This window comes from Ips typographus, linkage group LG2 (genome assembly GCF_016097725.1).
Source record: "Ips typographus isolate SLU linkage group LG2, UJ_Ityp_2.0, whole genome shotgun sequence".
NCBI classification, from domain to species: domain Eukaryota; kingdom Metazoa; phylum Arthropoda; class Insecta; order Coleoptera; family Curculionidae; genus Ips; species Ips typographus.
In genome coordinates, this window is record NC_138423.1 from 15,234,440 (window position 1) to 15,261,353 (window position 26,914).

Here is a 26,914-nt window from a genome sequence, read left to right on the forward strand (position 1 = left end):
TGAATCTACACTCGACTCAAATGTCAAATAAAAAGCTGCTGCCATAACTTAATTCGAGATTGAGTACCGCAATATGTCGTCTATTTCAAATAAATCAAAATTTCCTGAGACACTGACTTTAATTGAAAAACGCCCAAAAACGCACCATATGCCATATGCAAATACTTTCTCATGTTAAAAGGAAACTAAAAAGAATTATAGGTCAATTAGGGACTACTTGAAAGATGTACTTTTTTTGCAATCGCTTCTCCACCCTGAATAGCGCAGTTACAGTGCATTACAGTAAAACTTTTTCACGTCAGCAAAAAGCCAATAAATCATGCCCAATGACAAAAAAATTACCCAAAAAATTTCTGTCCCGGTTGACGTCGCGCCCAGTTTAGCAAATACATATTTTGAAGAATTTATCAACTAACAGTCGCACAAATTCGTATTCAATCGTTATAATTATTGCTTCTACTAGCAAAGGATGTTAACTATGTTTCATTCTATTAAAGCATCAAATGCTACACTTCGATTATTTATTATTATTATAAACTATAATATAATGCACTGAGTAAAAAAATAACTTAATTGATTATTATAAATAAAATTAAATCAGGTTCAGGTCATCGACGTCTCGAACTAGAGCACCAAACCTCTTTTGTAAAGAAGGCAATTCAACGTAGTCTTTAGTTTCCCACTCATCCTCACCAGGATGACCAACGTCTGACGTTTTAAAAGATGTCTGAATAGGTAATCCGTTCGGACTGAGCGCAAAGTAATTCTTTAAATGAGCTGGAATCTGAGGCTTATTGTCTGGTCTGGCGTTTTGTGCAAACGGTATGTCATCCAGATTGGTTATTTGGTTTTTAGTGAACTGAAAGTTTTCTGGAAGACAGTGATGGTTCATGCAGTAATAGTTCATTCCAGTCGTGTCTTTATGGCACCAGGTTCCGTCCGGAAAGTAGGGAGAGACGCCTAGGTCGTTAAGTTCTATCCTGGGAGTATAAAACGCGCCAGAGTCCTTGCGTTTACAGAATATAGCGCAGCTAGTCCATATGCGCCCTGAAAGTTTGTTGATGAAATAACATGAATTGTTTTATAAGTATCATCTTACCATCTTCATGTGGAGCTTGTAGTCCTACTCCTTTAGGGTCCAATTCAGGTAGTAAATTGGAGAAGGTTTTGCACATCATAGAAGCATACCCAACTGGGGATTTTTTAACCGCCGGACACACCTATTTTACAAATTATACCAAATGGAAATCTCAAAAAGCCATTAATGGTAAACCATGAACTTACATTTCGATCTGAACAAAAAGCATACATCGTATTAATCCCTTCACATCCCTGATCAGTGTTTTGCGGCACAGGATTATTGCATTCTCTGGTGTTAGTTTGCATGCCTTTGGAATTTGTAATGCACCCAGAAGTGCAGCGTCCTTTTTTCCAACTGCTCCAACCACCTGGAGTAACTTTAACTGGTTTCGGTGGCTGTTTGGAGCTACAGTATCCTCCGTAGCAGTACTGCAATAATGACATAATGTCGTAACAGAAGATAGTGATCGCCTAAACTAGATGATTTTTCAAAATAAAGACAAAATTACACACCTTCCCAGTTCCGCAAGGAGTACCATCCAGCGCAGGTCCAGCAAAATAAAATCCACTTCGATGTGGAGTTTTACACTGCAAATTGTAGCACACTTCCGATTGCGCTTGATTAGAAGCCATAACTGCATCTTTATCCCTTAACAGAATTTCACACTGCTTTTTAGCGGTGTAAATCCTGCCAGGCACATCTAGGAAACGGGAGTGATCTTTACCGCGCACAGGTTTCGATGTATCCGTCAAGCATTTGGCCCATCTGAAACCTTATACTGCTAAATTTGGTTTATATAACTTTAAATTTAAGTGAGGAGTCATTACCCTAATTTAGCTACAATTTCTGCGCTGCAAGAAGACCACTGAGTTTCACCGTTAGTGCCCCTCGAAGGCGACATAATGTAACCTTCTTTGGGGCAGCTGTTACCGCTATTGTCGTGGTGCATACCCAAACTGAAAATACTCTTATATCTCATGCCAGCCGTATTATGTACCACATCGCAGTTACTTGTGACCAATTTCATGTGCCAAAATGTAGACGCTGGTGAAACCAGCACTTGGATAAGGCTTTCCAAACACGTTAGTGGTGCCAAACTCTGCAATTACGCAGGCGTACTTATCCAAGCAGACACCGCCCACTGTGGCCAAGCCCATTGTTGCGCCACTTTTCTTACCATTCTCATAGGCAAAGAAATCCAACCTAAATTTCAAAATTTTGCGACACACCACCTCTAATTTCCAGCAAATCATTCCAAGATTACCCTGAAACGTAGAGTCCCATATCCCAGTGTTCTGGGTTGCTGTCACCTTGAGGATTAATACTGGATTGATATTGGCAGAAACTATCCAACAACTTTGATCTTTCTCCATGGTAATGAGGCATTTCTTTGGGTTGCGTCTTCATTATGTCCATCCGCACCAATACCAACTCGAGACTGTTTCCAAGACTAGGATGATGGTATAAAGCTTGCACCTAAAGCACAATGTCACTCATAAGCTAGTCAATTACAACTTTATTAATACAAACCCCATTAATGTAAGCTAGTAGCATATTTTGTAATTTTTTATCACTGTAATCAAAGTAAGGTGCAAAAATTTTATAAGCAGCTTCATCGAAGAACAGAGCTAATTCTACTGTCATTACGTTCCCGCGAGACTGTAAATAGTACTCTTCTGAATTCTCGAAGATTTCTTCACTAAAGCCATCAACTTTGTTGTTAGAGTGGAAATTATTGTTTTTGGACCATATACTTCCTGAAAGTGTCTTTTTCATTATAATTGATGTTAGTTTATTTGATACTTTAGTAAGTGATTATTATTATTAAAAATGTCTGAAATTTGATGCCAAAAGTATATAATTAAACCGAGACGTAATTGGTTTTGTAAGCTGTATATTGCTTTTACAAAAGTTATTCAATAATAAATGATCTTAGCGTAGCTGAACTACTTGGTTTCTGGAGTTTCAAATGTTTCACTCATATTGTCACATATGGAATTTGCCACCAAGAAACCACGTTTCTTGAAACGGTGTTCAGGGAAATTTGAAGTTGACGACCGAATTCCGCAGCCGGTCGAGTGGAGATGGTGGAATCTCTAAGTGGAAACGTCGATTCCTAAAAGTCTACGGGGAATTGTCTTGTGCGGTGCACTTCCAAGAGGCGGAAAGGGTGAAAACCTAGGAAACCACGTGGATGTGACTGTGACGGTTATAGTTTCCACGAGGAATGACTATATCTTTACTCGGATTGTGCCCTTAAGCGATTTTTTTGAATTTTTTGCTTCAAAGGAGGGTGGTAGGGTAACAACCCGACGCGCTAGGGGCTCCTTGTGTCCTCTCTCTTAGAGCGTAGAAGTACTCATATAAAGATTTGGCTGAATGCTAAGAAGCAAGAGGCCATTGGAACTCACGAAACAAACAATATCCAGATGTGGTGCCGGGAAGATCCGGCGGTCGTTCCTTAAACAGACGTACCGGGCAGCTTGGCACGGATTAGCCAATGGGATTAATTCCTAATTTGGTCTGTCCAATGAGAGCAATTATTCAGTTGTGTTGCACGGAACTAGGGTGACGTTGACCTACTTCCTACCTACTGACGTTGACTAGAGTCAACGTCAAATTGCGCGTATGTAAAAAGACCCGATTTCTTGTGGAGGGGGATTCAAGATACAAAATTCAAGATTAAAGTATGTTCCAATCCGGAATCGGTTTGTAACGTCTTAGTTTGGCTAAATATGAATTAGTACCGCTCCGCTAAGTGTTTTAACTATAAAATTATCTTAGTCCAGTTCATCTAGGTGGTGCCATGAGTTAACTGTAAGAACAATGAAGTACGAGAAGGGTAGTCTTGACCGACTAGTTAGCAAGGAGAGGTGGAGTTCTTAGGGTATCGGTCTTGAGGAGGGCTCGAATAATTAAACTTTGAAGCTACCAAGCTTTCGGAATTTTATTTGATTCCTTCATCAGGGTGCTACGTGTTATATTATGAAACATGTGGTCCCAGCGTAACATTAAATTTGAATTTGAGAATTCCTCATTGAAAACACACAGATAGCGCCCACAGCCAGTTGTCACTCATTATTATTGTTAAAAACTTTTTTTTTTTTTTTAAATTGTTAAAACTAACATCACAATGTTACACAAAAACTTAAGACGTAAAATTAGACGATATTCGTCTACCCCTAATATACCCTAAGAACTCCACCTCTCCTTGTAAGAACAATGTTCTCCATGCCTATTTGTTTTATTATATTTAAGATATTTGTTTATATTTATTCTGAAGGGGTAAATTCATTGTGTCCGCCCTTAACCTTGCTTGGACCTTATTGCTGTGTTTATGTTTAGTAAATAACTTAAATCAACCAAATCAGATCCCGGCCTCGTTAGAAAGCTCAACTTTCATAACGTGACAATATAGGTAGCTCCTTCCGGCCAAACCAACAGATTTACACATTTCAAATAAGTCATCCAAAATTTGGAAAAACTTTTGTAAAGAATAATTTATGTGAACATACCAGCTATAGGAAATATATCATCCAAGAAAAAGTCACTATCAAACTTCGCCCTTTTGATTATATGCGGCACATAATCATTAATTTGGCGTTTAGTCAGCCTCTGCAATTTGGACGTCAATGGTTGGACTTCAAATGTAGAATTTTCCAAAAAAATCAATCCTTGCTACATACAAAAAAAAAACTGTTGAACACTACATAAATTGTAAAGAAAAACGCACGTTACCACAGCTTTGGGGTTGCAAATACTGAAAGCCGCTACCACTTTAGGGCCCTGATGCAAATAATGACAATCTGCAGGAGTTTCATTGAAACTGCTTATTTCGTTACCCTCGTGTATGTACGTTTTGAATGAAGGAGTCAAAATGTCAGTGTTTCTTTTCAATTTTAAATTGATAGGGCTGGAAGGGATTTAATTTTAATACCACTGGTTTGTTATATTACGTACTTACCTTTCGAAAGCGGAAAAAGAGTAGTCAATTTCCTCCTCACTATCAAGAGATTTTATAGGAGTTTTTTCCGGTAAGTAGACAATCTCATATTCGGGCACTTTAGCTTTATCACTAGTCCGGAAATAGTACATTAACTCGGGTTCTGACATTAAGTGATGAATATCCGCATTTTCACTGCAAAAACCCGCACTTGCTTGGAAAAACACTACAGCAAATATCACGAACATTTTTTGGCGCTTTCTCAAAACGAGTGATTGTTTTATACTGATTTTGCGAACAGTTACATGGAGACTTATGAGGGTACAGGCAAGCAGCTGAAGTGATAATAAACGCATATTTTAAGATTAAAAACAACGAGGTGTTATGAAAAAACCGCAACAGTGTGTTGACCTCTGGTTTTTTTAGCAGTGGTGGAGATTTCTATTTACAAAATCTTCCACAATGCTTTAGCGGATGCCGATGCATTTACTTTCATACATCTTGAAAATTTTCTAGATTACTATAGATTATCAGTATCATCAGCCACACTGCTTTTCAAAGTTTTGTTAACATAAGAAAATGGAAATAACGACGGCACTGTCGAGGCTTTGGAGATTAATCATCAATTATTATGTTCATCTCTCAATTTTAAATACAAACATACATTCTTAATGGACATGCTAATGAGCTATCCATTGAATGACAACAAAGAAATTATGTAAATTAGCAGATTTAGTTAAGCTTCAGCTGCGACAAATTCGTAATTCACTAACGTCCGGGTCTCAACTGACAGTTTCTTTATTCGGTTTTTGAAGAGTTTTACCTAATATATTAATCAAATTAACAGTTTGGCTAATAATACCGGTGTTTTATACTTGATCCTCTTTGATAATGTCTAACTAAGTTTGTTAACCATTTTGATGTGATTATCTATCTTACGATTGCTTAAAGTAAAAATAAGTAAAACACTTTTTAATTTATTAAAAGTAGTTTATTATTACCCCTTATAAATGCTGTACCTTCAAATAGGAAAACAAAGTTATTTCTTAAAATTAACCAAAAAACTTATAGACTGGACTTTGAATTTGGTTTTGATACTTCATCCCAAATGGTAGTTCCGTCGCAAGCACAGATGGTTTTGGGATTCTGGAACAGTCCCGCTGACCTAGCAATAATCCCACACGAAATTGGCTTAATGGTTTTACCATTTTCCTGGAAAACAATGAGACAAATAGGTAGTACATGATAATAATATGATTACACATGATTTAATACAACAAATGCTTGACTAAATATTGCACATGATTTTATTACTAGTAGTGCTCAATAACAGCATATTGTAAGTACAAGGATTTTAAAACATGGGTTATACTATCAAATACAGGTTTAAAATTAACTATAAGCATATCAAAATTTTTTGTTAAATACTATCAAAGTCACGCAGTAAAAAGGAACTTTAATTACTTAAATTACGTACTTAAATTTGTATTGAAATTTGAACTCTGATGTTCCTAACCAAGCTCCTAACAATGTTTGAAAAGTGTGATTTTTATGGCGTTTTTTATTAGTAAGTTTATTTAGGAAACTAGTGTTTTACATACTCCAGCTGTTATACATACAGTGCGTTTTTTTAACGCGCAACATGGGATTTCACGTGTTAAATTTTTAAGCCCATGTTAGACCATGTTATTTTAGATCTACTGATCTACAGCTGGAAAACTTGACGGGTGGCTGTTTCGTACCCTGAAGCTTAAGTTTACCAATTTGGTCAAAAAAGTGATTAAAAACTGGCAAAAAACCATCTTTTTTCGAAAATATTTTATCTTTCCATACTCCCTGTATGCATGGTAGATGTTTGTGGTTTTTGATAATCTATAAGACAGGGGATTGGAGACCTTGTGGAGATTACCGAAGACTGAACAGCATGACAGTACTAGATAAGTATCCAATCCCTCATATTCAAGATTTTGCCCACAGATTACATGGATGTAGGGTGTTTTCAACTATTGATCTTGTGAGAGCTTATCACCAAATCCCTATAGCTCCTGAAGATCGACCAAAAACAGCCATTATCACACCTTTTGGGCTCTTAACTTTGCAGCCGCTTATCCAAAACGACCAATACCTAACAGGGCAACGGTATTTCGGATGTACATACAAACAATTTATGACAACAGGCTGTGTCGTCAATTCTCACGTAAAGCGAAAAAGAAAGTTTTGTAGTCAATGAAAACTTTGTAATGGACATTTGTCTAGGAATCACAGAGAACCCATCAGCTACTCTTACGGATCTGGCTGAAAATAATAGAAGATCTCGAAGTAGCTGCTATAAAGCCCTCAAGAAAGAAAAATACAATTCCTTTAAAATACGTAATGTCCAAAAGCTGTTACCACATGATTATTTTGCTAGGATGGAGTTTTGTGAGTACTGGATGTATAAAATTAATATTTACCCAAATATCCGAAGCCAAATACTTTTTACTGATGAAAGCTCTTTTGGTACTAATGGTACAGTCCACAAACGAAACATTAGAATATGGGCTATTGATAACCCCTACGTAATCCAACAAACACTTTCTCGGTTATAGAATTATCGGTCGAATTTTTATAGAAGGCTTGCTTACAGCGGAGAAGTATTCTTCAAACTGAAGTCGGCCCGGTACTTGAACCATTACCCATAAACGGAGAAGTAATTTGTCAACATGATGGAGCTCCAGCCCACAGTGCCGCAGTTGTGACGGAAATCTTAAATGACACATTTCCGGAAAAGTAGATTGAGCGTTTTGGACCTTTTAAATGGCCAGCGCGAAGTCCAGATATCTCGCCATTAGATTACTTTTATTGGGGATATCTTGCAGGGAAAGTGTACGATAATTCAAGAGGAAGGCCTGCGAATGTGCAAGATCTGAAGGATCGCATTATTGAGGCGTCTCGAAGCATCGCTGCCCGACATCTTTTGAACGTCAAAAGGGCATTTTATGATTGTCTATACGTGGATACTGTTTGGCTTCAAACTGAGGTCACTTTGAACAATTCATTTAAAAAAAATACTTCTTTTGTACTTAACTTTCTTGATATAAAGATGATATTCGCATTTGCACCATTCACACACGGAGAATGGAAAGATAAAAAAATTTTGAAAGTAGATGGTTTTTTATCACTTTTTTGACCAAATTGGTAAACCTACTTAAGCTTCAGGGTACCAAACAACCACCCGTCAAGTTTTACACCTGTAGTTCTAAAATAACACGGTCTAACATGGCTTAAAAATTTAACACGTGAATCCCATGTTGCGCGTTAAAAAAAACGCACTGTATATCATTTAAACAATACACAACTTGTAGAATATGCCAAATTTGGATAGTATCAAAGTGGGTTTCACAACAATAAAGCAAAACTAGAAATATCCAAGCTTCGATAAAAAGATTCTAAAATATTAGTTTGATTATTATCTTAGCCAAAGAACAAACCTGTTGTCAGGTTTTCGTTGTCATTATTACATAACTATCAAATAATATTTTTGACATATTTAATTTCTCTTTATCAGAAAAAGTTAAGTGCAAATCATTTTTTTCTTGGAGAAAGAACATGGTCACATAGGTACATGAGCTTTATGATGTTAAATACTTTGATGAAAGATAACATTTTAGCAAAGACTATATAAACAAGTTGAATTTTACTTTGAATTTTATAAAAAACTGAATTACCGTTTAAAAAAAAAACAAAAAATTATTTAAAAAAAATCAGTTTATATTTAATACATAACTTTATAAAATATACATTTAAATTGTAACATAACAAGCAATATTAGTTAATCATCAGTCATCATCATTCCAAGCTTCATCATCAGTAGATTCACCACTACCCACATCACTACTTTTAGTTGGTGGTGGAATTATAGAAGAAAGCATTGCCAATGTACTATCAGGAGTCAAAGCTGTTTGTGATGTCTTTGACCCTGATATACCTTTTCTTCTCATCATTAATTTTGAATGTAAATCTGCCATCAAGTCACCTGAAGATGGTTGCTTTGTACTTCCCGATGATTCTTGTGAAGTTTTTTTGAGATTCTTAGAACCACCAGCTTTTCTAATTGCATCCATTAGACTGGCTCTGGAATCATTAATTGGAGATAAAGTAGGTGGTGGAGGGGCTACAGTTGGTGGCTCTGGATTTAATGGTTGAGCTATCATTTTTGTTTCTATTGGAGGTGATAGAATTGTTGCGGTAGGTTGGGGAATATCCTGAGGTGGTGGTGGTGGCGGTGGCGGTGGTGGTGGTGAAGGTTCCAAACCAGGTGCCTCTTCTACTAGATCTGGTAAATCTGGTAAATCCAAGCTTGCTAAAGTTGCAGTCATACTTGCTGAAGGTGGGGCAATGATGGGGCTATTTTCAGAGTCATATCTAATATCATCAGCTATCCCAGGCAAATCTGGTAAGTCCCATGGAACATCTAAAGCGGGTAGCTCTTCTATTTTTGGTGTATAAAAGTAGGTTTCTTTGTTCCCTTGATGCATTGAAGAGCGCTGACTGATTGACAAAGGAGCAGGCCCTAATTCTGATGTGGCATAATATTCATAACTGTTACTAGCTTGGTCAGGCCCTTTCAGTAAATCACTAGCTGTAAAATCTTTGTAAACATTTTTACCAGTGTTGAACAACAGCAGATCATTAATGTACTTGACATCTTGAGGCACATTTCCAAAGCCTTGAGGAATGTCACTATCTTTTGTATCTGGTAATTTAACATGGAAAAATTGTAGTTTATTCAAAGGCTCATATGTTGGAGCATATTTCCTGTGTTTTACTTCATGCCTCACCCTTACAACGTTAATAGGACCAGTGAATACTGATACATAATCTCTGTTCACATCAACAGCTGGATATTTACTGCTAGAAAATACGGTTTTGGCTTTTTTGTCACCTTTTAAGCTGTCCACTTTCGATCCGGCCGCCTCTATTCTTTTACTTATACTTGAGAGATTGTCCAAATTTGTATCCAGCCTCTTGTTAATTCGAGAAAAAATATCCTGGGTAATAGCCTTTAAATGATCCAACGCCTCTACTATTTGTACTACAGTCTCTTCTTTACCTAAATTGTGAGGTACTGTATGAATGGTATATTGAGACATTATTTGTTATGAAGTTGAATTTATTCTTTAGCAAACTTGTAATAAAATTGAACAAAAAAAACAAAAAAGTTGGGTTATTACCAGTAAGGATAGGCAAAGTCTTCTTACAAATGTCAAAATCACAATTGTAAAGAAGAAGGAATGGCGTTGTTCGCGTCGTAGACAACCCGGCGTTGCCATATCTCGCGTAGTTTCTAGATACATGTGACAGTCAGGACAGGAAAATGATATTTTTCAAGCAAACTTCAATTAGATCCATAAATTTCCGGGTAAAATTGGTAAATTTTCCTGTTACATTGAATTTTACTTTACCTTGCCGGTAAATAACCGATCATGGTAAATTTACGCCCATCACTACAATACGCTAAATATGATCGACTGCAATCTGATGGTGACGTAAAAATCGTCACCGGCCCGAGCCGATACGGGCAACATTGCGTTTATGGGATTAAGCAATCCTTTACTGTTTACCGTCCTTGGCTTAAAACAATGTTTAAATTAAGATGGTGCAAAGCAAATGGAAATGGGGGTTAATGTGTATTTCCATACCAGTTTCCCAGTACCTGAATATACAAATTTGGCAACATCGCTAAACATCTCATTTGTCATGTCATCAACATTTTTGTTTTTGACAGTTTAACATCTTAAAGTTTGAACATGCAATGTTTACATTTACCTAATCAAATTTAATTTAAAACAAAAGGCCAAAATTACAACTGCGACATAAAAAGAATTAACATGAATCCATTAACTGAATATATCAACAATTTATATGAAACTTTGATTGGAAAAGTGCCTAGCGAGGACGAAACTCTCATTAAACTGCATACACGTTTTTTGGAAGATTTGGGTGACTTAAGTTTTCCTGTTTCCTTGAAGAACTGGTACCATTTAACGAGGAAACCGACCAACAACGATTCAGACACTATATTTGGTTATAGATTGGCAGAAGAAGGTGATGTCGAACATGCCCTTGTTCATCTAGTTGAGACTTTAAATAGTGTTAATATTAAAATACAAACTTACAGAATTATCAAAAATTCAGCCCATTTGTATTTGGAAAAAACTACACTTTTTACAAAAGGCATTCACAGTGCCTTGGTTGAAGCAAGCAACTATGGAAAGATAGAATTATTTGATCAACAAATCAGAATTGTGTATGATAAAGAGAAACTTCCTGACAGTTATGATGACCTAGATTTAACCACACTGCGATTATATACTGTTAAAAAAACTATTGAAAACCTTTTAAAATTCACTTGCCAAAGTGATTCAAACCAAACATTTCAAGTAACTATATCTCAAAACTCACAAGCAGCTTCACTGAGTGTTCAATGTGGACCAGTAATTAATGAAAAAGGAGTAAAAGACAATGACCATAAAGCATCTGACTTCTTTAAGAAAAGGATAACAGATATGCAGCTTATGGCTCAGCATAGATACAGAGTTAATCTAAATTCAGGTTCCAAGTGGAATGACCTTTTTGAGAAACTGGGAAAAGCTTCTGTAACTATTGAGTTATTGTCAAACAAGCCCCATAAAGCTGTCAAAGTAACTTTGAATGACTTAAGTAGTGCCAACAAGGGACCATCATTTATTTTTTATAATTGTGCCAGGCTGGCTATTCTATTAAAAGAATTTCAGAGCAAAGTTGACAAGGCGGTGTATCCATATTTACCGGAGTTAGATACTGTTGATTTGTCATTGCTGAAACAGCCAGAAGAGTGGGAACTTTTGTATGCATATGTGTTGCAGTTTCCATTTGTTATTAAAAGTTGTGTGAGAGGTGTTGAAAAAGGATTAGTCAATACACAACATTTAATATCATTTCTGTCAGGGTTATCCTCAGTTTTTAGTGTGTACTACAGGAGAATAAGAATATTAACAGATCCAAGGGACCATATGTTTAGTTTAATACACTCTAGGATATATTTGTTACAAGCAATTCAAGTAGTGTTTCATAATGCTTTGAAAATTTTAAATATAGAACCTATTGAAGAAATGTAGATAAGTAATGTTATTTCTCACTGTACTCACCAATGTTGCAACTACAAATGAGCGTCCTATAACATCAGACAATTTTAATAGACTATCTTCCATGCGAAATTCAGCTCTCCCATTCCTTTCAGCTACTATTTGGCCCAACTGTCCATAAAGCCTTTGGTCAGTGTGAGTTGGATTAAATACATTTCCTACACTTGTACAACCTATAATTTCCATCTATTGTGAGTAAATTCTAATAACTTAGTTTAAATGTGTTGTGTTCAGTTTACCCTCAGATAAATCTCCACATTCATGTATTGAAAGTTGATAATTGCCAGGATGCAATCCATCAACTGTCCCATCTATAACACAGACATCAGGAGTGGCTTGTACAAACCGAACTACTCCTTTAACTGATGGGTTTCCAGCTTCAAGTATAGATACTGCAGCAATACTACCATCATACCCTAAAACCATTGAAAAACTCACTCAAGCAAATGAAGGGCTTTAAAATACACCAACCTTTGATGGCAACTCTTTTTCCAGTGGACTCCAATCTTTTCTGAATTTCTAGAGTTGGCAAGTTGGATTCTACAACCACAGACCCCTTATTTAAATCTACCTCAACACTCTTGACTCCCTTTACATCTTCTAAGCTTTTTTTCACTGTGTTGACACAGGATTCGCAGGTCATTTGGACCAAAAATTCAATTTTAGTCGAAGCCATCATCTAATTTGTAACAGTTTACAGCATGACATGCTCATTTGTAAGATTATAGATACAGTTTTTGTTTGAAAATATTTATAGTAGATTTGAAGGTCGAGTGGTTCAGTTTTAGGTTAGAAACCTAGAATTTAATGTCAAATATCGATTATTTGTGTCTTCTTTAAATATATCTTCTTCTTTTTTATGTTTCTGGTTTTAGTCCAGCTAGGCTCACAGTCACACTCCCGTACGTGATTTGAAAACTAAAATTACGAACAATGACTCCTTTATACATCGTAGGCTTAATCAAGGCGCTTGAACATAAGCGGCTTGAAAAACTGCGACGATATATATACATATAGATATAGATACTCTACAAGCCGCTCTCTCAAGTGGCTTATTCAAGTCAAGTCACGTCTCTTTTTTCAGGCTTGAACTTACCAAGTCTGTTTGAAGCGGCTTAGAACAAGAAGACAATGCGATATATACGGATTGTAAAGTTTTTGAATGGCATTTGGCTTCTTTCTCTGTTGATTGTTCTGTTCTGTTCGAGAGTTTAAATGGCCTCTTGCTTAACAGTATCGAGCCAACTTCTTCCTGTCCAGGATGCTTCAACAACTGCCAAGGTTGAGCGCGTCGGGACCGCACCCTACCCTCCTTCAAACAGATTGGCAATCACAAATCAGGACATTACACACTATGGGGACAACTCTCAAGGATTAGATAAGGACAATGCGGGAAATCAACAAGTCCAAAGCAAAAGCATGCATCTTCAAAGCAAGCAACAGCCATGCAAAACCAGCACAGCCTGTTGTCAGCAAGCACACCAATCAAATGTTCATCCTCCAAAAATCTATACATTTTCCTGAATCTCGGATGTTGTGGTTCACTGTGAATTTCCGCCATACGCAAAGGAGTCGGGAAAACGGCCGCAAGTCTACCATACAAGGATTTTACTGCCTGACTTACAAATCCCAAGAAAACATGATCCAAATCTCCCTCCACTCCACAAGAGCAATCTGAGGAATCCGAGATACCTATTCTAGCCTTATGCTTTGGAATGAAACAATGTCTAGATTTCATTCTACAGACCACGCTCACAAACTTTTTCTTTTTGTAGCTAACTTTGGAAAACCATGGTACCTTTGGAGGCACATTCTGTATGCGCAAACATGCACTCCTTTTATGTATTCCTATGCTTCTGTAAAAACTAATCCATGATATTACCATATACGATATTTAATAGCCCTCAAGAAATTCGAATAATGAAGTCTGTATTTTTATCCCCAATCACCAAATTGTCCTCTCTTCCACTCCTGGCAAGCTCGTCAGCCTTTTCGTTCCCTCTAATGTTAGAATGGGCGGGTATCTACCAAAATTCTACTTTCCTCCCCTGTTCTCTCAGGCTGTACATTTTTTCAGTTATTAGCACTATCAATACCAACTCTTGCGATTTTCTGCAACCATTTTCTGCAACACACCACTCCAAAGCCGCCTCCATTGTCCATATCTCTGAGGTGCATATGTCCATGGCATCTTCTTTGAATACCCCAACGCATTGAAGCATTTTACACCCCAAAACCACTTTTATTAGTGATTCCATCCACAGATGCATCTGTGTACAACAAAGTAAAATCATGAAATGTATTCAAGATAATTTCATTGCACAGCTGATCAGCACCCAAATGTTCTTTTGGAATCCCAGAATCCATGAACTGAACTTTCATAATCTGACAGTCATACGGACTATCATAACATGGCAGATTCCGAGATATTTTAATTTTATCCATGCACTGTAGGCCAGATCAACACCCTCCAAGTACGGTGGCACCAACCTGTTGGCCATCAATACACAGGTTCCCCCGATGGTATATTCCATAAAACTGCAGCATTCTTTCCCTGGCCAAACTCCTCTCTCGAGCGAGATGTTGCAGAGCATATTTTGCACAAATCCAGTCTCAGCACAACCTTTTGACCAATATTTTTTTATCGGCCACCTTTTTTGAACAAAACTAACGGTAAATTACTCTAATGTATTTGAAAATAGGATTGACTTTATATTTTTCCAATCTTCAAGCTGCGATAACTACTAGGCTTAACTGAGCCGACTTGGTGAAGCGGCTTGAGTCTACGATGTATAGACGGTCAATAATGTGTACTGCGTTTTATTATGATAAGAGTTATATTAATAATATTAATATTGAAAAATTTGTGTATTAAAAAAACTATACTCGTTAGGGTAATTCAATAATAATAAAACGTACTCTCAGTATGCATTATATTTTTATATTTCATTATGAAACAATCTATAATATTATGATGCTGTTTATGCATCTAAATCGTAGTCAAACTCATTTCATGCAAAAGTTTGTACCTAAAAAAGAAATAAATATTAGTAATGTTTTAGGGAGTGTTTCCAATAAAAGAAGAAAAAAAACATTTCTAAGAAAATATTGGTCAGTAAAACTAAAATAACCGCTTTTATTTGGTTTTAACGCGAAAAACAAAATAAGAGATCAAATTTATTTATTGTTTGCTAAAAAAAAATATTTGTATAAATTGACCAAATTGGAGAGCATTTTAATTTTAGTTCTAAATTTTCTATTTCTGCTCTGCGAAGATGGTATAAAAGCATTGGTTTTAAATGAAATAGCACTAGTAACTGCCAATATTTGATCGAACTTCCAGACATCCAGATGAAGCAAATGCAATTTTTGAGGGAGTATCCAAAAAACCAGGAAGCGCCGAATGGATTAACACCTGGGGTCTGGTGCGATATAGGTGCCACCATATTTTTGTTTTTTTTTTTTATGAAACTTATGTCATATTGTTTATTTAACTTAGTTCTACCCAAAAAAACGTGGATGAAGCGGTTTTTTGAAAAAGAATCGTAAAAAAACGCTTTGAAAGTGTTCCTGTCAGGTTACACCAATTCTATGAAAAATTCCTCACCATTCCTACTGGAAATGTGCAACGTTGCCAAACCGAAGGTTCAAGAAAACGATATAAGACGTTTAACATGAAGGGTTTAATCGTTAAATTGCATAAGAATTAGTAAATTAAATAAGTATTTTTAGTTTTTATTATTAGTACAAGCAGCAATATTTATTTTTTGTAAATGTATTGAAAAAGATGCATGGCTATAACCTAGTGCTAACCATAATAGCCGACTCATATATGTAGCAATAATTATTAAGATCTCAAAAAGAGAAAAAATATGAAAACTTCCATTAAGAAATAAAAATGAATTTTTAGAATGACTTTACTAATTTTGAACAGAAAAGCAGTTCTGTTTGACAACGTTGCTAGGGTGGTTAGGCACCAATAAACAAAATGTTCAACAATCACGCTGGTGCTGGTGGTCAGGTGGTGCTGGTACCGATCAAAAACAAGTCATTTCTCGTAGTATAGAGAATTTTGGTAGTAAGTAAGTTAAATAAATAATCTGACATCGATTTCATCAAAAAAGAACTAAAAATACGGTGGCACCTAAATCGCACCAGAACCAACACCTATTGGATGAAACTTGGATTTATAGCAAAGGTTCCTTTCGAAGTAGCTGGCAAGATGACACGATGTTTACAAGTTCTACTAAACGTACTGAAGGTAATTTAATGATATAAGATTCCACATGAATATAATGACGATGACTTCTACTACTATTTCAGGTAATCGTTATACCTATAGTACTTCACACAGGAAATGAAAATGGCTTCATTAATGGTGCGAGTTTGGTTTTAAAAAGCGGTTTGAAAAAAGGCGACCATCATGACAACACGAAAAAAACTTTGAAAATTGGTTTAAAAATCAACTTATCCCAAATTGATCGGAAAAATCACTTATAATTATAGACAATGCCAAGTTACCATTCTGGACTTCAAAAATCTTGGACAAAACAAAAATTAATTATGTGGTTAAGGAAACAAAATTACCATTTTGAAGAAAAAGCAATTAAAGGAAATTTGGACTTTAGTTTGTTCAAAATTGATTCACCAAAAAAATATTACCTGGATGAATATGTAAAATCTTTTGGCCACAAAATTTTAAGACTACCACCATATCATTGCCAATACATTCCTATAGAGTCGGAATGCAAGAGAAAATATGATCAACATATGATAAGTTTACAAGGGACAGCAGTAGAAGTATTGCCAACTTGGGAAAGGGTTTTAAAAGAAATGTGCAAAAGCAGAACATGGGAAGAACTACATTCAACATGTCAACCAGCTAATAAACCATTCTTGGAGCATCATTACCGCCTACTGATCTTTATTAGGTTTTCTGTTTTTGTATATATAGTCTCTCAGAAACTATAGTTGCTTTAGTTAAATGAATAAATAATTTGGTTAAAAAAATTCAAAAGTTTTTTATTACATCAAAAAATCAAATTTCTATTTTATTTTTTACCACTTTATTATTGATTGTTTTGGAAAATCATGAATGGCGCCTTTTGGAGGCACTTTTTAATTCTCTTAAGATAATAGTTTCGGAAGTGATAAAAGCCATGATAATCGATTTATTTGGTACATAATAATTACCAGTTCTATCAACAATCCACAGCAGAAATTCTGTAACCCTGGTGTTAATGGCTGGAGCTGGTATCCCACAGGCTACCCCATGTGAAATTATACCCACCAATTTGTATCTTTGAATTCTGGGATCAAACCAAACAACCGGACCTTAAAGTGGCACAAATAGTAATAACACTACTTAAGTGTCATAGTAGTAGGTAAATTGAGTACCTCCAGAGTCAAACTGGCAAGCGTCACGAGCCTCATCAGGATAATAAGTACATAAATCTGTAGATATTATCGCCTCGCTTTGTTCAGTAGCACATTGGGAATTGGATATTGCATAGACATTAGCTTTCTGTAGAGTCTTTGAAGTCGGTCCGTTAAACTCCTTCTGACCCCAACCTATAATCTAATTTGACTGACAGGTCTTTGCCTGTTATGAGTAATATACTTGCCTAATAAAGTGACAAGCTGTCCAGCAAAATTCTCGTAAGTATCTCTAATCGGAAGACATATCGGTCCAATATCGGCATTAAAATAAATTTGGGTGGCGGACCGAAGGATGGCAATATCATTCTTTTGTGATAAACTATTGTATAACGGATGAGTTTCAAAAGCGTCAACGTTATATATCGCGGTGTTTGACGTGTCGCTTCCTGTTAAAATAAAGTTGTAGTGATTCAGTTTAAGTATCAACTTAAAGTAGTGTACCAGTGGACAGGTCGTGGTCGCCAACTACCAACAGAAGGCTACTAACGGCTAGTCTGAACACGCAATGAGCTGCCGAAAGCACAAATCTGTCTGAGATTATACTAGCTCCGCATATCAGGTTTCTGTTGTAGAATAACCCGGTCATAAATGGAAATTCATGTATTCCAGTTTCTACTCCACCGAGAATGCGATTCTGAAATTATTTTCGTTCTTTGTTTTTTGGTTTCTCTTAAGAAATGTTTAAATACTAAACCCTTTTCCTATATGCCTAGTCTAGCTTTCTATTATTTGATTAGATTACTTTAGTTACTTTACCTTAGCCTTTTGCTAATTATTGCGAGTTTGTTAACTTGAGATTATCGAATCAGTCCAAAATCAGTTGGACAAAGACGAAATTACTAGATGAGAATAAGTGACATAGCTGGATGAAGGTTTTTTTTTCTGGTTTTGTACTGGATAACAATATATTTGTCGGGCAAATAAATCGAGCGAATGAAATTTAGAACAACTTGATGATTTCATAAAAATATTTCTAATGTTGTATGAAGACAAGTAAAGCTGCAAAACTATGGATTAGGTCCGATTACACCGCATAATGCATTGTTTTGTTTAAACCTGAGAAACTATCTTGTGTGACTGACAAGGTATGGTCTTTTACATGTTGATGTATAGCCAATGAAATGAGCTTTCCAACTGTACATAAGCATTGGTTGATTGATTAGATAGTTAAGCTGCTAGAGAGCTTCAAACTTAACCAAAGTTTTCTGATCTCTGTTATTCATGGACTGAAACTTGTAAAATCTGGTTTATTTAGCTGACAAGGTATGAACTCTAATTTGTCGATGAACAGTCAATGGAATGGGTTTTCCACTGATAAACATCTCTCTTTGGTTGCCCTGGGCGTCATTATAAACTGTCTGACCATGTACGAGTGAAGGCTGGATACCTCATTAAGACATATCCTGTCGACTCTTCAATCTCTCAGCGTCATCGGCAAATAGGATCCTCGATAATACCTGTCAAGTACTGATGTCTCAGGTCACTAGCCGTCTTCAGATTATATCCGCTTAATTCCAGCAGATATTTCCTATTTTTGGTAGATGCCAGTGATGAGTTCCTTAGCCTGACTCAGAACCTGTGGTGGAGTCTCAGCGTTTTTGAAACAGCTGCTGAGTTAAGGATTGTATTGACAGGATCACCTTGCTATTGGCGCTCCCCACTATTTGCTTTGAACTAACGGGTACTTTTTGAACACCCAGTTTTGCCAGTTGATCTACCTATTTATTTTCTGGGATACCTGAAATATCCCGGAACCCACACGAGGGAGAACCAGTTAATGTATGTCGTATGTATGTACGGCCCAGTTGTACAGCAATGGTTCAACCTTTCAACCTGGTTCAAGTAAGAAACGCCACTTTGACAACAATGCATTTTATAAGGCAAAGTTCAAATACCAGTAGTAAGGTTACTGTTAGTTTGGAAATTTCAAATTGAAACAATCAGAAGCTTTATGAAATTTTTGAATTTTTCCGCAATTCCCTCTAAATTTCGGAAATATCTGAATTTTATGAAATATCTGAAATTTCAATAAAAAATCAATGAAATCTAAGAAATTTAAAAAAATTTATGGTTTATTAAAGTTTCATGGAAATTTCCTTCAATATTTCAATTGTTTCAGTTAAGAAAAAATTATTATTGACAAATGACAAATAAAATCCCTGTCTTTTGATATGTCATGTCACAATGAAACAAATGATGAAACAACTATACCAATCGACTGGAGGAAAAGCATCACTATCCCTATCTTCAAAAAAGTGACAAAAAACAACCAGGAAACTACAGAGCAATAACTCTCCTAAGCGCCGTGATGAAACTATTCACGAAAATCATATGCGGTATCATCTCAGAACAGATACCCATAATGGAAGAACAACAGGGATTCAGGAAACACAGGTCTACCACAGACGCCATATTCATCATTCAACAAATTGTCGAGAAATCAATCGAATACGAGAAACCGGCGTATATGTGCTTCATAGATCTGAACAAAGCGTTTGATCGAGTGAAGCTAAATGACATCACAACCATATTGAGACGGGGCAGCATCCCCGAAGAAATAGTTAGAACTATTGAAAACATGAACACCAATACAACGACCAGAATACTTGTGAAAAACGCCCTGACCCAAGAAGTGCCCATATCAACAGGAATAAGACAGGGAAACTCTCTAAGCCCGGTACTCTTTAACCTAATCATGAAGAAATAATAAAAGACAATTACAGAACTGCCAAAGGAGTAATAACAATACTGTGCTACGCGGATGAAGCAGTAAGAAAATCAGAAAACGAAGATGAGCTGCAGAGACTACTTCATCAATTCTGCCTGACAGCGAAACGCTACAATATGTCGATTGCGATAAACAAGACAAAATCACTAGTTGTAGCAAGAAGAAGATGCAAACTAGCTGTTAACGACGAATTAGTAGAACAGGTGATGTCCTTCAGATACTTAGAGGTAGAAATAACCGCCCATCAAGACAGGAGATCTGAGGTAAAGAATCAACTAGATAAGGCCTCTAGAATAGCCAAATGTTTGAAAGACATTATATGGAACAACCAGTTCCTAAAAATAGAAGCAAATACCAGAATATATCTGCGTAAGGCCAATAATCACATATGCCGCAGAAACCACGGCAGACACCAGCATAACCCGAACGGCAGAGATGAGAACGCTCCGAAGTACACACACTACGTGAGAGAATACCCAACCAAGAAATAAGATGAATCTGCGACATACAGGACATTGTAAGATTGACGAGGCAGAGACGGCAAGAGTGGAATCAACACATCAACAGAATGGAAGACAATAAAATTGCTAAAATTGCGAGAGACGGAAAACCACACTCTAGAAGACCGCCAGGCAGACCACCAAAGAGGTGGAGGGATAGCTGGATGTCGACGTCGCAAGGAACTCCTTAAAGCTGGAAAAACAGGCTGAAAGCCTATTTCAAGAAGAAAAAGAATAAGATGTCATAATGCTCAACTTCAAACTTTTGACTACTATAAAATAAAAAACGTTCTAATCTCAAAACTTATAAGCATTTGAATTTTATTAATTTGATTTTCAATCTCCAATTCTCTTGTCACAGAAAAAATAATTACAAGTCACATAAGTCTATTAATGTCCGACAGGGCTATTATTTCATCAAAATGACACCTATTAAGGTCAATTATCTAAGAAATAAATGCCCTAGGGCGTCATTTTTCATAATGGCCTCAGGTGAGGGCATATTTTTTATAATGCCCTCTGACCACTTTTTAAATACATATCTACAGAATGAAAGTCGGACATTAAACTTTGAAGACACCACAGGCATTATAATGCCGTTGGTATCTTAATTTCTATTAATGTTCATTACTCATTGCAATATTTGTGACTTGTTTTAAAGGCTTAGATAAAATTATTTATTATTTCATGACCACTTTAGTGAAATTATAACTCAGTTGTATATTTCATGAAATTTTACAACCCTAACCAGTAGCAGTTCAATTGAACCGGTCTTTGAACTGTGATTGTACAACCGGGCCTCAAAGTTACAAGCTAGATATTGGTAAGAGACCCATCAGCACTGATGCCAGCAGTGAAACAATCAAATCCAATCAATCTTTATCGGATGGATTTATTATTTTTCTTTGGATCAAGTTGAAGAACCTCTACATATTAATGCAATTTGTTTAGCGAATTATCGAACAACTAATTATTTTTTTGCATTAACTGCTTATAACCTAATCCATGTTTTTAGCCTTGACTAATTGCTCATTATCGTAAATCCATTATTATTAAAATTATCGCTGGTCTAGAGCAATTAACTACATCGTGTATTGCGTCCAAACTAATTATTTACTTAAAGGTTTTTTACCGTTTGCCTCCAACCACAATCACAAACGCCATCCGCAGCTGGCGGAGGTTGAGTTGATCTGCTATCCTCACTTCTAACTGCAGTAGTTGAGCATAGAAATCTTCCTCCTGGGCTTCCAATGGGACTATACAGTTCTTTTAACAATCACCATTAATACAAATTAAAAAAAATAAATAGTTTACTCACCTAAAGTTAGAATATTCGCTTGACTATGCACAGTAAATGAGTTATTGCCACAAAACGAGCTGGCATTTCTGAAAAGGTTATCACCAACTAGAGACACAAGCAATTTATCTCGAACACAGTTTTGGCTCTAAAATTGTATATACTATATTTTAATAACTTGATCAAATAATAAAAGTGTACTAACCAAAGGTAGTTCAAGATAACAAGACAATACAACATTAGATCCTGCTAAAGTATTTAAGGTCCAAATGCAAGTAGTGCTTTGCACATATCTATTAGGGTAATTCGGATTAGCGATGTTATATTCTTGTCCTGGTACTACTTGCAATTGGTGATTGCAAGATTGAGCTTTTACAGTGGTTAGTAATGCGAGTAACACCCATGTTACATCTAAAAAAGTATGTATAAATGATTAAAGAACTCGAAAAATTTCACTGTATCAATAAGCAACATAAAGTTACAGCATCCTAATCAGTAAAAAATCCTCCTGGATGGCGCCTTTAATCTCTTAACAGTTTGTTATTTTGTTAACCTGGAATTTCTCTTCAAATGCATTCCAGCAGTTTTTCTAGTTACGGATAACCGCTTTTATAAGGCTACTTTTGTCAGTAAACTTTGGCTTCGAGTTTTGTCAGTTTACAAGGCTATTTCTTTTCCTTTAAAGCTTTAGTCAAATTATATTGATTTGATTGTTACGGTTATTTTTACTAATAAGTGACCCTCTCTAATCTAAATTTAAACTTAAAAGTTTTTGGTGGTATCACAGTATTAAATTATTCACGTGTTTCTTCTGGATTTTCTTGTTCTCTTCCCTGTTGACAGGGTGATTCACGCTGATGGTATATTAGAAGTATCTAGAGAACGCCTCAATATTTTTCGTTACTAAACTCTTTATCTAAAATATTTTGAACTTTGTAGTGTTGCCAGATCAGTCGAAAAGAACATCACAACTTTCAAATGGAACACCCTGTTTCTAATCTTATTTTTGAATTCCTCAAAATAAGGCTAGTAATTAATGTTAATACTTCCCTATACCTATCTTGCACCGTTTCTTAGATATTTCATAAAAATACTGAATTTGTCAGCAAAACGGTAGTCTAACCATTCATTAAATTGTCAAGTTTTGAAAGGTTTGCTTATATGACCTTTTGTTCTCAGTTAGACTATACCACATGCTTGAAAAGTTCGAAGAATGAAAATGAAAAAACCTACTGGGTGGTCAATATTTTCCTTTAAGTCGGATAGATAGAAAAACTGCCAGAAGTTCGTTTTTTTAAATGCAACCACCAATTTTCGAACAATTCTATGTATACTCTTCCTATATCTAGCTTCAACCGTTTCTGACTTATCAACAGTTTTACAGACACCTGCTTGTGCTAAGTTTGAACCAGTGTTGAATTTGACAAATATCTTTTGTAGTTATGGAATCGACAACTAGTCATTATGACCAAGCAGGTGTCCGTGGAGTTAGAAGTACGGCACTAAGTTTGTTTGATTCTTACTTATCTCATAGGAAACAGCAGGTTAAACTATTTAAGGAAGGCAAGCCATACACATCAAATATAAAAGAAAATCAACACGGAATAGCCCAGGGCAGTATTCTGGGGCCACTACTCTTTTGTAATTTACATGAATGATCTAAATTCTATAGCAAACGAAAATGAAAAAATTGTCAACTTTGCAGATGACACAAATTTACTTGTAGGTCAGGAGGAAATCAGCACTTTAATTCAGTCTGGAAGAGATCTGTTTATTATGACTTCTGAGTGGTTTAAAAAACATAAATTAGCTTTAAATATGGAAAAAACAAATGTAATTATTTTTTTAAACAGTTTTCATAATTTCCGGACAAATTGAAGGACTTTAGTCTTGAAAATTGACATAGAAACCAGTAAATTCACTTTAAAACGGTGAAAATTAACTTGAGAAGCTTAAAAATTGTCTTTGTAACCAGTTTTCATAGTTTTCAGACAACTTGAAAGACTTTAGTCTTGAAAATGGACTTGAGAGGCTTAAAAACTGTCTTTGTAGTCAGTCGTCACAGTTTTCATATAAATCGAAAGGTTTTTCGTATTGAATTGTCCTGTAGACATGAAAAACTCCTTTTTCTAAAATTTTGGCCTACAAATTCACACATTTAACCCTTGAAAATTGACTTGGACACCACAAAAAGTTACTCTGAACCAATAAAAAGTAACATCAGAAGCTTAAAATTTGCATTTGAAGTAAGTTTTCATAATATGAAACCAAATTTCAATATTTTAGTCTTGAAAATAAATTTGCTTTTAATTTTCTTAAAACTCTTGGCTATTTTTAGTGCTTTAAAACTGCTCTCAGCTTGGAAAATCAAGTTTCAAGACAACCTTCATCAAATTTTTGACATAGTAGACTTAAAAAAACAATTTTTAAGTTTTCTATAGTCTTAAAAATGTCATTTCAAGCTTTGTCACTATTAAATTGACTTCTAGAGACGTCAATGCTAAAAATTCGAGCATTTCTGAAAAATCTAAACTGTTTTTAGTGCTTTAAGACTGTGTTCAGCCTGAAAAATCTAGTTTCAAGACTATCTTCACAAAGTTTTTGACTTATCAGACCTGAAAGCCGGTTTGTACACTGTACATAGTCTTTAAAATGTCACTTCAAGCTTTTTCGCTATTAAACTGACTTCTACACTCATCGATTCAAAAAATTGAAGCATTTCTAAGAAGTTCGAACTATTTTTTATTGCTTCAAGACTGAAAAATCGAGTTTAAGCCTATTTATAATAGTAAACGTCAAGTTTCAGACTCTTCAGTAATAAAGCTAAAAATTTTGGAACTTAATGCTACAATATTCGTCTTAAAAACTAATTTTAAGAAATGAATTAGTCCAAAAATGAATGAATTTTGACTGTTTCCAGTGTTTAATTGAATCTCCTATTTCTTTGACTATTTTCAATGCCAAAAATTAACTTGTAAAGCTCCCATGACCAATTGATTTGAATCCTCTCTTTTTTTTTGAGTTTTAAAACGTAATAACTCGATTATCTTGCAAACAGAATCTTAAATCAAAATTTTACAAGACATACTTCTTTCTCCAAATTGAACTGGAAGAGATAAAAAAACTGTAATTTTTTAATAATATCCAGTAAGCGTATAAAATAAAGTGGGAAAATAAAGACCAATATCCTCCTGTATCAACGCTACTAAACAATTTTGACAAACGTTATTCATATCACCTAACGAGTATTCATTTCATAAGTATTTGTTCAAAATTTAAACAAAATTGCCTCAACGGTCTGATAGTTATAGCAAAAAATCCATTTTTTAAAGTGAAATTTTCCTTAGGGAGCATTTTTCAGGAAAATGACATAATGCATGTCCACTTATTTCTTGATGGGCTATCGAATGGTGAATTATTGACATTTAAAACTGGACCACACTGTATAAGTATCTTTAAGTACTACCTAGTTCATAGTTTACCATGACGCTATTTCTTTTATATTAGTTGATAATGTACATTGTACCATATCCTAATCACAATTTGAAATAAAGACTTATTATTATTATTGATTACGATTGAATGCGCCTTTTAAGGAAAAACTGTTAATAAGTCAGAAACGGTTGAAGTTAGGTATATGAAATGTTTATATGGATTTGTTCTAAATTTAATGTTTTAATTACAAACCATAAAACACCGATGGATCCATTTAAAAAAAAAAACAGACTTTTTGCAGTTTTTTTATTTGTCCGACAAAAAGGTAAATATTGACCACTCTGTAGGTTTTTTCCATTATCTGTCTTTGGGCTTTTCAACCATGTAGTATTGTCTAACTGAGGGCAAAAGGTTACATTAGCAAACCTTTCAGGGCTTGAGAATTTAATTCAAGTTTAGACCACCGTTTTGTTGACAAATTGACCATTTTTATAAAATATTTAAGAAACGATGCAAGATAGGTATAGGGATGTATTAACATTAATTACTAGCCTTCTTGCGAGGAATTCAAAAATGAGATTAAAAACAGGGTGCTCCATTTGAAAATCAAAAGTAGGGGTTCTTTCCGACTGATCTGGCGACACCCGTAAGTCCACAATATTTTGGAACGATAGTTTGGACCCAACCTAGGCTACACTCCAAATTGCAGTGAAAAATATTGAGTTGTTCTCTAGATGCTTCTAATATACCATCACCGTGAATAAAGATTATAATCTATTGCTGTTAGTAGAAAGAAAAATTGGCAGTACTTACCCATTTTGATTTAAACAAAAGTGCAACCGCGGAGTGACAAAAATGTATTTATATTCAACATAAGTGGACTGTTAGTATGTTTTGATAAACTAAGTAATTGTTTTGCGAAAAACTTTAAGTGATCACGAAGTGATAAAAACGCCGTTTAGTATCCTGAAACCTTAAGCCCTCAAGGAAGTCACAGCTTTCTAGCTATTAACTATAAGTCACATTACGTTATTATAGTTATGTTGGTTATCAGTCGACCTTTATTTTTTTCGTAGAAGTAAACACGATGAAAATATGTGTATTATCTTTTCTTAATGTGAAGTAGACCGGTATGGTTTTAATTTAAAGTAAAATGATTGTTAGTAGATTAATTGGGGCCTAAAAAAACACCGAGTTATAAGGCCGATGATCTGTTATGGGTCGTTGGTCCTTTGTATCCCGGAAACTGACTGGTTTGCAAAGACTAGCCTGTCTGGCAATAACCGGGGCAATGAGGACGACAACGAGTCTCGCATTAAATGTTC

At 35.4% G+C, this 26,914-nt stretch overlaps 5 protein-coding genes and 1 pseudogene across 6 annotated transcripts; 2 read left to right on the forward strand and 4 right to left on the reverse strand.

Moving 5' to 3' along the window:
- Positions 1-507: 507 nt before the first annotated feature.
- Positions 508-5,382, reverse strand: LOC145724207 (A disintegrin and metalloproteinase with thrombospondin motifs adt-1-like). The gene is made up of 11 exons (XM_081972341.1): positions 5,046-5,382; positions 4,820-4,994; positions 4,597-4,759; positions 2,612-2,838; positions 2,346-2,557; positions 2,093-2,284; positions 1,909-2,037; positions 1,594-1,846; positions 1,285-1,509; positions 1,100-1,220; positions 508-1,047 (listed from the first exon to the last, which is right to left on the reverse strand). Exons 1-11 carry the CDS (start codon positions 5,378-5,380, stop codon positions 593-595), a joined length of 2,487 nt encoding a protein of 828 aa, XP_081828467.1. The 5' UTR covers positions 5,381-5,382; the 3' UTR covers positions 508-592.
- A 611-nt stretch (positions 5,383-5,993) lies between these two features.
- On the reverse strand, positions 5,994-12,980 carry Ccs (Copper chaperone for superoxide dismutase). The gene is made up of 4 exons (XM_081972344.1): positions 12,662-12,980; positions 12,430-12,606; positions 12,194-12,363; positions 5,994-6,236 (listed from the first exon to the last, which is right to left on the reverse strand). The coding sequence occupies exons 1-4, from the start codon at positions 12,867-12,869 to the stop codon at positions 6,090-6,092; spliced, it is 702 nt and encodes a 233-aa protein (XP_081828470.1). The 5' UTR covers positions 12,870-12,980; the 3' UTR covers positions 5,994-6,089.
- Positions 8,758-10,461, reverse strand: LOC145724208 (WASH complex subunit 1-like). Its single transcript, XM_081972342.1, has one exon. The coding sequence runs from the start codon at positions 10,154-10,156 to the stop codon at positions 8,843-8,845; it is 1,314 nt and encodes a 437-aa protein (XP_081828468.1). The 5' UTR covers positions 10,157-10,461; the 3' UTR covers positions 8,758-8,842.
- LOC145724209 (DALR anticodon-binding domain-containing protein 3) lies at positions 10,806-12,167 on the forward strand. Its single transcript, XM_081972343.1, has one exon. The coding sequence runs from the start codon at positions 10,895-10,897 to the stop codon at positions 12,161-12,163; it is 1,269 nt and encodes a 422-aa protein (XP_081828469.1). The 5' UTR covers positions 10,806-10,894; the 3' UTR covers positions 12,164-12,167.
- A 2,131-nt stretch (positions 12,981-15,111) lies between the features above and the next one.
- LOC145725061 (venom serine protease-like) lies at positions 15,112-26,585 on the reverse strand. Its single transcript, XM_081973645.1, has 9 exons — positions 26,403-26,585; positions 22,360-22,565; positions 22,176-22,302; positions 21,990-22,123; positions 18,071-18,263; positions 17,815-18,015; positions 17,588-17,761; positions 17,384-17,524; positions 15,112-15,219 (listed from the first exon to the last, which is right to left on the reverse strand). The coding sequence occupies exons 1-9, from the start codon at positions 26,404-26,406 to the stop codon at positions 15,197-15,199; spliced, it is 1,203 nt and encodes a 400-aa protein (XP_081829771.1). The 5' UTR covers positions 26,407-26,585; the 3' UTR covers positions 15,112-15,196.
- On the forward strand, positions 16,413-17,375 carry LOC145725587 (uncharacterized; annotated as a pseudogene). Its single transcript, XR_014177353.1, has 2 exons — positions 16,413-16,451; positions 16,514-17,375. The product of XR_014177353.1 is annotated as an uncharacterized LOC145725587 (transcript).
- Positions 26,586-26,914: the final 329 nt, after the last annotated feature.